The 12810-nt window shown below is 38.6% G+C and overlaps 1 protein-coding gene across 1 annotated transcript; it reads left to right on the top strand.

Annotated features, from left to right (window-relative positions):
* The first annotated feature begins 3105 nt into the window (after nucleotides 1-3105).
* On the top strand, nucleotides 3106-12379 carry LOC116258748 (chaperone protein ClpB3, chloroplastic). The gene is made up of 10 exons (XM_031636116.2): nucleotides 3106-3660; nucleotides 4094-4312; nucleotides 5073-5310; nucleotides 6358-6553; nucleotides 6645-6699; nucleotides 7177-7327; nucleotides 7892-8200; nucleotides 8292-8557; nucleotides 10157-11083; nucleotides 11870-12379. Exons 1-10 carry the CDS (start codon nucleotides 3430-3432, stop codon nucleotides 12197-12199), a joined length of 2922 nt encoding a protein of 973 aa, XP_031491976.1. The 5' UTR covers nucleotides 3106-3429; the 3' UTR covers nucleotides 12200-12379.
* Nucleotides 12380-12810: the final 431 nt, after the last annotated feature.

Here is a 12810-nt window from a genome sequence, read left to right as displayed (position 1 = left end):
GAAAAAGGAAGGTGAACAAGCGTTGCATGCTGATGGTGCATAGCCATTCGACCGGTGCAGGTGTACATGTGACATTTCTCCGGTGCAGCGGGCCCATCTTTGGCTAAGTGACAAGAAACTTTTCAACTTCACCTATTGTCAACCTGACCAGCTACTATGGCCCTTGGAGCAGCGAGCTATTTGATGAATTTTAACCTACAGGGTCTGTATGTGCAATTCCTTCAAAACATGAGGACATTCTCATATGTCATATGTTGTCGTACATCATTCTTGATACAATCCCGTGCTTTTTTCATCTTCCTGGAGACCTTTGGAATAATTTTTTGGTTGTGAAAGGAACGATGACTTTGAGTGGTACCAAGTCTAAACTAAAAGTAATGTTTTGAAAATCATTTTTTTTTAAAAAAAAAATTGAATTTACCTAATCTACTATCGAAAGAAGCTGGAGATAAATGGGAAGAGCAACATTCAAAATTAGATAAAAGAGAATCAAGACTTTAAAACGCCTCATCCTCAAGTCAAATGGCTCATTTGGTCCTGCCTTTGTGATGATGCAAGAGGCTTGAAACCCTATTCTAGACTTACCCTCACAAACTGCACACAGCTTGACCTGTCCAAGTCAAGGTTACTTGGACATCCTATTTTGGAGTTCATCCATGAGGCAGATGGGAAAGTGGTTTGGGTTTGATTTGAGGTGTACCCAAATCCAAAGTCCTACAAGTAATTTGTTACTCGATTAAAGAATCCATTGGGAACCCCATCTGCAATGAACAAGGCGCCAAGCCCTTGAGGAATTCCAGAGACAAGATTTCCAAGAATTATGCATGCAGCAAGCAGCAGCAACCTTGAATCCATGAAGAACCTCTTGTACAGATGGTTATATTGCAGGTGCAGAGCCATAAAGTCTTTTCATGGAGCACTAAATATAGTGTTAACAAATTTTCGATTGACCATAAAGCAGTGACCCGGAACTCATGGGGCTGCCCCATATTACTGGACCAAAATTCATTCAAGTTTCAACATTGAGCTAAGGTTTCAAAGAGTGAGTATGTCCCACGGAGACCCCACCTGCCTTTGCCCCAGGTTATGTTGAGGGAATGCAACAGAAGAATTGAAGAACCTTTTGAAAGACTAGAGAAGGCAATAGGAAGAGAAAAGAGCGTTCTTTGGTCATCAGTAAAGCCATTGCTTGCTATGTAAATGAAAGTGAGCTTGAGACTTGAGTGTCACGAGAGAAAGCAAAGATGCTGTACCAGGAGCATCTAGCACCTGAGCTTATTAGAGCATCACTAGTAAAGTGGGTGAGAAATTTTAGCTTACCTCAGTGAGGGGATTTCTTGATATTATTTTAAATTATACTTGGACTACTTTTTAAATGAAAAAAGAAAAGAGGCAGATTAGCAAATCGATATGATCCAATATTGATAACATTGGACCCACTTTTATCAAACTGAATATATTAATATGGACTTCCATAATGTTTTTTTTTGGGTGAGCAAGAGGAGTATTTCATCTACCACTCATAAGATAGCCGAAACAACCCTTCATCCTCTTAGGGTGTATGGCTTACTTTTGGTGCCTTGGGATGCTGCTTTTGTCATGTCTTAAGTTGTGCATCAGTGATTCCATCTTTTACAACGCAGAAAGTTGATGCTATGAGGATTCAAAGCAAGAACTGTCTAAGGAGTGTCTGAGTAACACATGGAAGGTTGGAAACTTAGACCTTGTTGGGTTAGAGACAAGTGAAAAATAAAGGAAAACATAAATAAAAGCTTGTTTGTTTGGAGGGAAAGAGTGGATGAAAAAGAAAGTTCTAATGTTATGCATGTTTGGAAGGAAGTGGAAAAAAGAAGCTAAAATTAGCCACATTTTCAATCCCCTACAAAATTGAAAGTGAATGGATGGAAATAAGAACTGAGGGGAAATGATTTATATGCCATCTCCAGCTCTCTCTTTCTCTCTCCCTCCCTCTACACAGCTCTCTCTTTCTCTCTCTCTCTTCAAAACCGAAAGGAAATGTACAAAAACAACGGTCACCTCTCTCTCTCTCGCTCTCATATTTCCTTCCGCGCACCCTCATATTATCATTTTCCACCCTTTTATCATTTTTATTTGTTATTTATCTTTGTTAAATGTTGTGCTAAATAATTAAATAAGATTCTTTCATGTATACTATTTACTCGAAAGTTTTTAGTGAACAGTTGTAATAAATGAACACTTGCCGACATATATTACTTGTCTACTAATAAAAAAAAACTGATATTGAGTGTAGGCGTATTAATCTTTTCGTTTCCTTTTCTTTATAGAACTAAACAAACATGATTTTTGAATAGGTTTCCTTTCTTCCCTATTTTATAATAGTTTCTTCTTCTTTTTTTTCATCATTTTCCCACCATTTCTTTTCTTTTCTCATTCATCTGTTAAAATCCTTTCCTTTCCACCATTCAAACATAAATTTAGTATATGAAAAACTCAGTTTTGAAAAAATGGCGGTTGATCTCTCTCCTTTTCCGAACACACCAGGTTTCAAAAACTGCAAAGTTTTGGAAAACGCTGCTTTATATCATCCAAACACTACCTTAAACTTAAAAGACCCCGAATCAATTTCTAATCAGAGTGAACCTATCAGATTGTCTCCATCTTAATCGTCTACCATAGAGAAAAGTTACTGAAAATGGAAATGAAATTACTTTGATTTTGTTTTATGTTTCATTAAGGCCATTTTTCTCTAATAGCAAAACGATTCATCTAAACAGCAACATGACACAACATTTGAACCTCATAGAGATTCTACAAAACAAACGTGCATCTCTTCAGTTGGATCCAGATTTAATTCAGAACAAATTCGAATCCAAATGCAAAAGCACACTATCCAATTAATAACCCAATGCCATCATCATTGTACCAATGGTCGGTCAGAATTCGAACTAGCAGACAATTAGATAGTTGTAGTAACTTCTGCCCTTCCTCTACTAACAAAGAACCGATTATAGATCGGGTCCGGGTCAAACGCGATAACTTGGCCTCTCGGTGAAATGGAAAAAGTATGAAAGAACACAAAAAAGGAAAAGGAAGAAAAAGAAAAAAAAAGAAAAGAAAAGGAAGAATGGAAGATAGCGCCACAGAGAAAGCGTCTGGAGTTCACCTTGGTTCTTGGGTGGGCCATTCTTCCTGTGGAAGAGAGAGTGTTCTAGCTCTACCCAACAGGAAATAAACTTGATTTTCTTCGTACAGTTATTTGTTTCGTCTGGAAATCTCCAAGAACATGCCAGACAACTCGTGCCTATTTTATGGAAGATGAACGTTTCAGAGATATAGAGCAAGGAAAAGAAAAGGAGAGGAAGGAGGCACTGCAGGCAAGTGAATCACAATTTCTGTATCATCCTGAAGCAGCCAAACTCTGAGAGTGCGCTCGTCTGAAGAATTGGAATGGCGACGTTGACTGGTTATCACATCAACTTGTCCACTCTTCGGCTTCCTCCAGTAAAATGTTGTCGGAAAGGCGTGAACCTTTCTCTCCATCCGGGAAGGTTGAGAATTGCGTCATCTTTCGCGATGTCATCGTCAAGAAACGGCCTTGCGCTTCTAACCAGGAAGGGAGAGCGAACAAGGAGGGGTTCGGCCTTCGTTGTCCGGTGTCAAGCCCCTAGTGATGGAAGGGTATGCGGTTTTCCGGGATGTTAGAGTCGGAATTGTGTCATGTTCTTTTATGGGTACTCTTAGATTTATTTTCGTACTCGAGCCGGTTTCTTTTCTCGGTGGGGTTGTGGTTTCTCGCACATGACAATAAAAATGGCGTTTCCTTCTTTGTGGGAATTGTTTCTTTGAAGTTTGGTGTTGTGGTTTTGCTGGGGTTGCGGGAATTGGCCTTTTCTTGTTTAAGTTGTATTTTTTGTCGTAATTTTAGTCGGGGTTGTTGCCATTGTGTTTTCTAGCTTCGGGGTGATTCCAGATGGTTTCGTTTTTTCCACGAGATTTCGTGATTAGTCATGGGACAAGCATCTCTGCCTTTGTCATGCTGGGTTTGGAGGTGATAAATCTCTTTTTGTTATTGATTTTCTCACGACTGAGGATTTCCTTGTCAAAATTGTAGATTACACAGCAAGAGTTTACGGAAATGGCATGGCAAGCTATCGTTTCTTCGCCAGAAGTCGCGAAGGCGAGCAAACAGCAGATCGTGGAGACGGAGCATCTAATGAAAGCACTCTTAGAGCAGAAAAATGGGCTTGCTCGCCGCATTTTTTCGAAGGCAGGTGTTGATAATACTCGCCTTCTCGAAGCGACGGAGCGGTTCATCCAGAGGCAGCCCAAGGTAAGGTTCTGCCAATAAATTTGATATTTGTTAGGTGGTGACAGACGTGCAGATTGCTGAGTTTCTCTATTATATATGTACAGTTTATATCTGAAACTGTAGCATTCAAAACCTCGTAAGACTAACAATTTGTTGCTCAGTGACTATTTGGTTAGTATGACTACTCATAATGATAAGTTGTTTCTGAAGATTATGGACATTAATTATGCTTTTCTACCATGGATGAGGTACAAAATCTAAGTAGCATTTCTTTGTAGCCATTTAGATTGTATCGGCTGCCTCATTTCTGCGTCCTTTATGCCTTTTGACACGTTTCATATCTGTATTCACGTTCATGTGGCGTGACAAACTTGATCCTTGTCCTTTCATCCAAAGTTGAAAGACCATTGAGTACTTCAAACTGATTGTATCGTCATTAAATTTTTTTTTCTGCCTCTTTTTCTGGGTTTCTCATGTTTTTGTGTATTGGTTCTAACACTCAACATCTGCTATATGTTTTTGGGACAAGTATGATTCTTTGGTGGCTTGGAACTTGATATATGGGTACTATTTCCATTTGATAATGTAATGCATTTTTTTCATGGATCCATTTTGATGCAGCTAGGTGAATCTGCTGTCCCTTTTTATTTTCCTTGTGCCCTCTAAGTAGTATATTGTTGTTTGTGTTGCATGTCTCCTGTACCTCCTGAACCAGTTATTCTTCCTGTTCAAAAGAAATGGATTCCTATCCTAATAGCCATCTTTTGCTATTATTGGACAGGTGATCGGTGAAACGGCAGGTTCTATGTTAGGAAGAGATTTGGAAGCTTTGTTTCAGCGAGCCAGGGAATACAAAAAGGAATATGGTGATGCATTTGTGTCCGTTGAGCATTTAGTACTTGGGTATGTTCAAGATCAACGGTTTGGAAGGCAGTTATTTAAGGATTTCCAGATATCTCTCAAGTCCCTAACATCCGCAATACAGTCCATCAGGGGAAAGCAAACAGTCATTGACCAAGGCATGATGCACTTCCCTTAAACTTTTTTCTCCATTCATTTGGTATTTCTTGCTAAGATAATGGTGGTCCACAGTTTGACAATAAGTAGCCTCGTACTGTTCCTGGAGAAACTATTCTAACCTGCTCTTGTTAATGAATCAAGTAACAGGAATTTGGTGCTCTTCTAAGTTATGGATTGTCAATGATGGACTTTTTTTCTGTAGAAAGAGGACTCAATATTAGCATAAAAATTATTGTGTTGTATTGTCTAGTGATAATGTGCTACATAACTTGAGTTGCTAGAGCATCAATTTCTGGGGCTTTCTAGATACAGTTGAAACTTGGTGGAGAAACAGAATTGAATACAGAGAGAATGTTGACGATCCCTTAGTCTTTGAGTTATAATTTCATGTTTAAGGGATAATACTCTGAAAAAATTTCCAGTCTTGTTCCATCATTTTGTTAGGTCCTTGTGGTCTCACTTATGAAACTATGGAGGACCTTGTAGTGGCATGGTCTTTGGTCATATCTGTAAATTCTGATAATTTCTTGTTTGCTTCGGGTGAACCCCTGCAAGAGGTGAGGTTTGTAGATTAGAGCTGTCAAGAGCTTGATTCTACTCCAACAGAAAGTGGCAGATGATGCTTCTTTGTTTAGCATATTTCTGGTGCCCATGATGAAGCAAAAGCATAGTGGTCCAGTATATCCAAAGAATTGAACATTAACAGTTCCAAACAATGACAGTAAATTTTGGTGATTGCTATATTTGTTATCAGCAGAAGGATTTCCTCTTGTATTCTCTTCTCCAGTTAAACATTCAACACAAATGAATTTTTGACATTATTAAAGTGTTAGTTTCTGCAAAATGAATGCTATCTTAAAGAATTTGGGTCCCATTAGGTTCTTCTTTTTATGCTTATGAGATAGTATGTAGCCTAAAATATATTGGTGGTTTATAGTCAACTAGTTAGGGGTTATCACTGTATTGATTTACATTTGCCAATGCATCCAGTGCCCCATCAATGTAATTGGGGTACTAACAACTGTTCTTATTTGACCTTGTTGCAGATCCTGAAGGAAAATATGAAGCCTTGGACAAATATGGAAAGGACTTAACGGCTATGGCAAGGGAAGGGAAGCTAGATCCTGTCATAGGAAGGGATGATGAGATAAGAAGATGCATACAGATTCTTTCAAGAAGAACCAAGAACAACCCTGTATTAATTGGTGAACCTGGTGTTGGAAAAACTGCAATTTCTGAAGGGTAACACTCTCACTGCTTCAAATATAATTAGCCAAAATATTGCAGCTAATTTATTAAAATTAATATATTTTCTGTCAAATATTTTACACAGGCTTGCCCAGAGAATTGTGCAAGGAGACGTGCCTGAAGCCTTAATGAATCGCAAAGTATGCACTTCTCCCACTCAAACAGATTTCAACTACGAAACTGCGAAAAAAGAAGTGGATTCCCACTATGAATATCTGATTTCGTGTAATTATATATGTGTTTTTTAAAATATGCCTGATTGATTTATTGTACACTTACAAATATTGTGCTCCCCCAGTAATGACAACTCATATGCTCCCATTGTTTTGCAAGCCCTGCATGCATTTGTTTCTAGTGCTTTTCATTTTCCCATGGATATTCGTTATATTTTATTGTTCAAATTTGTTTTATGGAAATTTTTTGGCCTACGAAGTGATGGGATTCTGCTGCATCATCTTGAATGAAAGGTTATCTCTGTAGCAACTGTCACAACCATGATTCATTGGAGTTCACTATGCCTCTTTTTCTGTCATGCACAATGTTATGCATCTACTCATGGAATGCTTTAATCTTGAGTTAAGTATGTTCAAATAACATGTACCCCTCCTGTATTTTAGTTGATATCATTAGATATGGGTGCACTCATTGCTGGAGCCAAATTCCGGGGAGAATTTGAGGATAGACTGAAAGCGGTGCTAAAAGAAGTGACAGAGTCAGAGGGACAGATAATACTTTTTATTGATGAAATCCATACAGTTGTTGGTGCTGGTAATGCCAATCATCCTTCTCATTTAGCAAAATCTATTTGATTTTTTTTGCCAGTTGAATCAGAATGCACATCAATTTGAGAGTAGAGTTGTTCTTTGACCAAACAATTTTTTGTTACTATATTGGTTAGGTGGGAGTTAATCTTTATGGTTGAAAAATATGTTGCATGAGTCACAGATTTTAAATGTGATTTTATGTTTTTATGCCATCCTTTATCGTTCTGTAGGTTATGAGTGCAAATTTCATGCTTTCTGATGATTCATGTAGTTGGGCTAAGACTTCACTATCTCGTTGCATGGCATTCTATTTTCTGAATATTCATAGTATTCGCCATATATATATGACTGGCAGTACATGACTCCATGTGAAGGAAATTGATCATTCATGATTTAGAATTAGATTGATTCTGATCTTTTTTTTTTTTTGAATGAGAGTTTGGAAGAGAACAATAACTTGAATCCACTTTTTCCTTCTTTCTTGTCTATTTTGTGAAACAAGATCTTGTCCTTGGATTGTAATCATTTGCTAAGGTTATCTTATAGAGGTGGATTCTGATGATTTCAGGTGCCACAAATGGTGCCATGGACGCGGGAAACTTGTTGAAGCCAATGCTTGGCCGTGGAGAGCTACGATGTATTGGAGCTACTACTCTTGATGAATATCGAAAATATATCGAGAAAGATCCAGCCTTGGAGCGTCGTTTCCAGCAAGTATACGTTGATCAACCCACAGTGGAGGACACAATCTCTATACTTCGTGGACTGCGTGAAAGATATGAGCTACACCACGGGGTTCGTATTTCAGACAGTGCCCTTGTGGAGGCTGCTCTTCTTTCAGACCGTTACATAAGTGGGCGCTTTCTGCCTGATAAAGGTAATCGCTGTTACATAGGCATATTCTTTCCTCCTTTGTCTTATCTTCCTGGATTCTCTTATACTTGCACCTTCTTCATTTGGGTTTACAGCTATTGATCTGGTAGATGAAGCAGCTGCAAAACTAAAAATGGAGATCACTTCAAAACCAACTGCTCTTGATGAGATAAACCGCTCTGTTTTGAAGCTGGAGATGGAGCGTCTTTCACTTACTAATGATACAGATAAAGCTTCCAAAGATAGGTTGATTCGTCTTGAGGCAGAACTCTCCTTATTGAAGCAGAGGCAAGCAGAATTAACTGAACAATGGGAGCATGAGAAGACTGTTATGACTCGAATACAGTCCATAAAAGAAGAGGTAGATGAACCCATTTCATAATTTTCTCTTAGGGTGCTTAGGTAACTGAACCCCGGTGCCTATACTTCCACAAATATCCCATGATAAAAGGACAGTGCTCTCTAATTTTTCAGAACTTTTGGAGATCCTTTCCTGATCTTTTGGTTTGGTTTCAGTCATTTTTTCTTTTTTGAGTTGATATCAAACAAAATTATGTGTTTCAAGACCAATTTAGTGCAATGCATTTACATTAACAATTCATGGAACACAAAGGCATTTCTATAAACTCATAACAGTCAAAGCAGCAAAAACTTCCCATTGGCAGCCATTTAAGTTCAAGTACTTGTGCATATTTTTTTTTGAAGTTCATCCTTGAAAATGCTCAAATAGTGCGGCAAATTCGATGACAGAAAACATTAATGTTTTATATATTAGGACAGCACACGTTAGTACTCTATATTATAAATGAACATCTAGAATTGATTATATTAAGTTATTCATTAATATCTATTTTAGACCTTACCATGGTTGTGGCTGTTCATATATGAAAAACTGTCACATAAGTACGGGTATGGGTACGGGGAAGCGGGTACGGGTACGGGTACGGCGTTTTGGCCAATCTTGGTACGGCGGTACGGCGATAATTATATATTTTTAATTCCAAGAAACAAAATTGATATCATCACATTATTAAGGCAATGTTTCTTTCATAGTTCCTACTTATAAGCTCATAAAAAAAATATAAATAGAGTTCCTACTTCCTACTTATAATCTCATAAAAAAATATAAATAGTCTAAGACAATGTTTTTTTTTTGTGGTTTGGATCGGTTCCGGCCTGAAACTGATCCAAACATACCAAGCGTACTGGTTTTGCTGTGCTGGTATGCCGGTACGCCGGTATGGGTACGTGGGCCTCCCCCACGTACCATTGTGACTTAGATGAAAAGTAACATCATTGACATGCATTTTTATTTGAAACTTTGTTCAGCATAGTACCAGCATATTGTTTCCTTTCATAACAAAGAATACAATCCTGAAGGAAAGTTGGGAAAGGAATTTGTAGCCTATGATCATCCTATTCCTCCTCTTCATAGATGTAAGATGTTCTTGGCATGTATCTGCAACTGCACTTTTTATGGCTTTGACAGTATGAAGCATGTGTATCAATATACTCAGCAAACCTCTAAAATGATTGCTATAAGTAAAATTTGTGGGAAAAAATAGCTATTTTGACACTATGAAAAAATGCTTTCAAAAACATGGAACAATGAAAAAAATATAAGTATCTGTCTTTTGGAAAAATATTGAAAATTCTAAAGAACTATGGAAGTCAATGATAGCATAAAAAGTGCTTAAAGAACATGCTAAACGTAAAAAGTTGCTTAGCATGAATATTTGGAACATGTTAGTGTTTTCAATAAAACTCATGATAAAATGTAAAAGCTATAACTAGTTGAATACTGTGAGAAACATTCAAGTTAGTTCGTTGCTCCAGTTCAACACTTTAAATACTGCACACTTGTCTAGTTACTTTCTGATTTCTTCTGATCAACTGTATAAACTATTTATTTATTGCATAGCTGTATAAGCTATTTATTGTATTGCATGGTTGGGTGTAGATTGACAGGGTAAATCTGGAGATACAACAGGCAGAGCGTGATTATGACCTCAATCGTGCAGCAGAACTCAAGTATGGGAGTCTTATGTCACTTCAACGTCAACTAGAAAGTGCTGAAAAGGAATTGGTTGAATATCAAAGGTCTGGTAAATCTATGCTGAGGGAAGAGGTTACTGGCAGTGACATTGCTGAAATAGTGAGCAAGTGGACTGGCATTCCGGTTTCAAAACTGCAACAATCTGAGAGGGAGAAGCTCTTACACCTGGAAGAGGAGTTGCACAAGCGTGTGGTTGGACAAGATCCAGCAGTAAGGTCAGTTGCAGAGGCCATACAGAGGTCCCGGGCTGGTCTTTCAGATCCTCACCGACCCATAGCGAGTTTCATGTTCATGGGCCCTACCGGCGTTGGCAAAACAGAATTGGCAAAAGCACTGGCTTCCTTTTTATTTAATACAGAGGAAGCTCTGGTGAGAATAGACATGAGTGAGTATATGGAGAAACATGCCGTCTCCAGACTTATAGGTGCTCCTCCAGGTTATGTTGGTTATGAAGAAGGTGGGCAGCTAACAGAAACTGTTCGAAGGCGACCATATGCTGTTATCCTTTTTGATGAGATCGAAAAGGCCCATGCTGATGTTTTCAATATCTTCCTTCAAATCCTCGATGATGGCAGAGTGACAGATTCCCAAGGTCGTACTATAAGCTTTACCAACACTGTTATAATCATGACATCAAATGTGGGCTCCCAGTATATTCTGAACGCTGATGAGGAGATTACCTCTGGAAATTCTGCTTATGAGATCATCAAGAAAAGAGTAATGGAGGCAGCAAGGTCCATTTTCCGTCCAGAGTTCATGAATCGGGTTGATGAGTATATTGTTTTTAGTCCACTGGACCGTGAACAAATCAACAGTATTGTGCGACTTCAGGTATCTTCATCCTTTTCATTATGTCCTGGTCTTCTTCTTTTCTCTTTTGAGGTTCTATATTCTGACAGTCCAGTATTCCACTTGATGGTAGTCTTTAGGACTTGGGAGTACGATTGGCTATAGAGAAATATAAAAGTTAAAGAGAGTGTCCAAAGATGTGGAGATACTTTTAGTGACACATCTTTCTTTTGTAAGTCTTCTCATTATTAGTTGAGAAGGATGATAGAAACAATGAAATGCCTCTTGACAGGGTTGTCTTGCACTAGGAGTCTAGGACACATCTCAAATGCTCCTGAGAAATTAAGTGGAGTTCTTGAAATAATGATTTGGTTTTAAGACAGCTGACTGATGATAAATCATGAGAAACTAGAATCAGCTGAAGTACCAGCTTTTATCTGAAGCACCACAACTTAGCTGGAATGTCTGGGGCTCATGAAATTGAATTGGCTCTGGCTCAGTCAATTCCAACAGTCTGGTGGTTGAGAGGCTTTGAAGTTTTGTCAGTTGTGTCAGATCCTGCCTTAATGTCCCACGTAGTTTTATTCAGTTGCATACATTATTATAGTTGTCACCTTGGACAATATTTTTCATGCGAACAGGTCAGATATACCTGCAACATTAGACAAGTAATCGTCGAGTCTATTTTCTTCCTTCCATCTTCTGCTTTGTAGTTTCCTTTGCTGCACCACTTAGAGATGTTTATGCTTTCTAGTTAAACCTGCATATGCAAACAAGATTAGCAAAGTCACTGAACAATTATTGCTGCTCATTTACTTCTACCTACAGTTGGAACGTGTACAAAGGAGGTTAGCTGACAGGAAGATTAAGATAGAAGTGACTGATGCAGCCATCAAGTTGTTAGGGAGCCTTGGCTATGATCCCAACTATGGGGCAAGGCCTGTGAAGCGCGTGATCCAGCAGCATGTTGAGAATGAGTTGGCCAAGGGCATACTGAGGGGAGATTTCAGGGACGAGGACAAAGTGTTGGTTGATACAGAAGTCACTGCCTTCTCTAATGGTCAGCTGCCGCAACAGAAGCTGGTTTTCAGGAAGCTGGAAGGTGATGAAGAATTGCCTGTAGTAGATGACCAGGAAGCTCTATCTAAGAGCCTCTGAGAGTTTGTTTCCACTTCTCATTCCAACTTCCATACACTGGACCTGTAGTTTCTGTTCCTGTAATCAGTTTTGGAATTATTGGTTATCCTGGAAACATGGATCACCTTGCAATGTTGGCTGTACATATTCGGTCTAGTTTGGGTGCATTTTAAGCTGCAAACGGAGGCCTATTTACTTGAACTGCAATCCAGGTGGCAACCACGAAAGCTCCTCCTTCTGCCCTTCAGTCAAGTAACTTTTCAATTTATAGATGTTTCACTGCGCTACGGTGGCTCTCCTGTTAATGCGTACATAAAGAAAATTTTTTCCTTGGATCATATACTAGCTTTCTTCTTTCAATACATTCAATATATAGATAATGTGAGTAGGAGTGAGAGGCGAAATGGAAAAAAAATTGTGCTTGTAGTCGATCATTCTGCATTTGTAAGATCTTAAAATATGTCAGATTTGTCTGACCTGAATCAGTGACCTTATGGAAAGGTCAGGACTCATTTCTTGAAAGGTGAAGACTGTTTTGAAAGGTCAGGACTAATGAGAATGATTGAGGAATGACCATCAAGACTCATTTGTGTCAGCTTTACGATATTTATGGAAAGTGTGCATTTGTCATC

This window comes from Nymphaea colorata, chromosome 8 (genome assembly GCF_008831285.2).
Source record: "Nymphaea colorata isolate Beijing-Zhang1983 chromosome 8, ASM883128v2, whole genome shotgun sequence".
Lineage (NCBI taxonomy): Eukaryota > Viridiplantae > Streptophyta > Magnoliopsida > Nymphaeales > Nymphaeaceae > Nymphaea > Nymphaea colorata.
This window is presented reverse-complemented; position numbering and strand designations above follow the sequence as displayed.

What these genes read in the sequence shown, in the direction of transcription:
- LOC116258748 (XM_031636116.2), top strand. Translation starts at nt 3,430, where the DNA reads ATGGCGACGTTGACTGGTTATCACATCAACTTGTCCACTCTTCGGCTT. An exon ending in TCATCCAGAGGCAGCCCAAG is followed by an intron (nt 4,313 to 5,072) that starts GTAAGGTTCTGC and finishes ATTATTGGACAG; the next exon opens with GTGATCGGTGAAACGGCAGG. An exon ending in ACAGTATTGTGCGACTTCAG is followed by an intron (nt 11,084 to 11,869) that starts GTATCTTCATCC and finishes TTCTACCTACAG; the next exon opens with TTGGAACGTGTACAAAGGAG.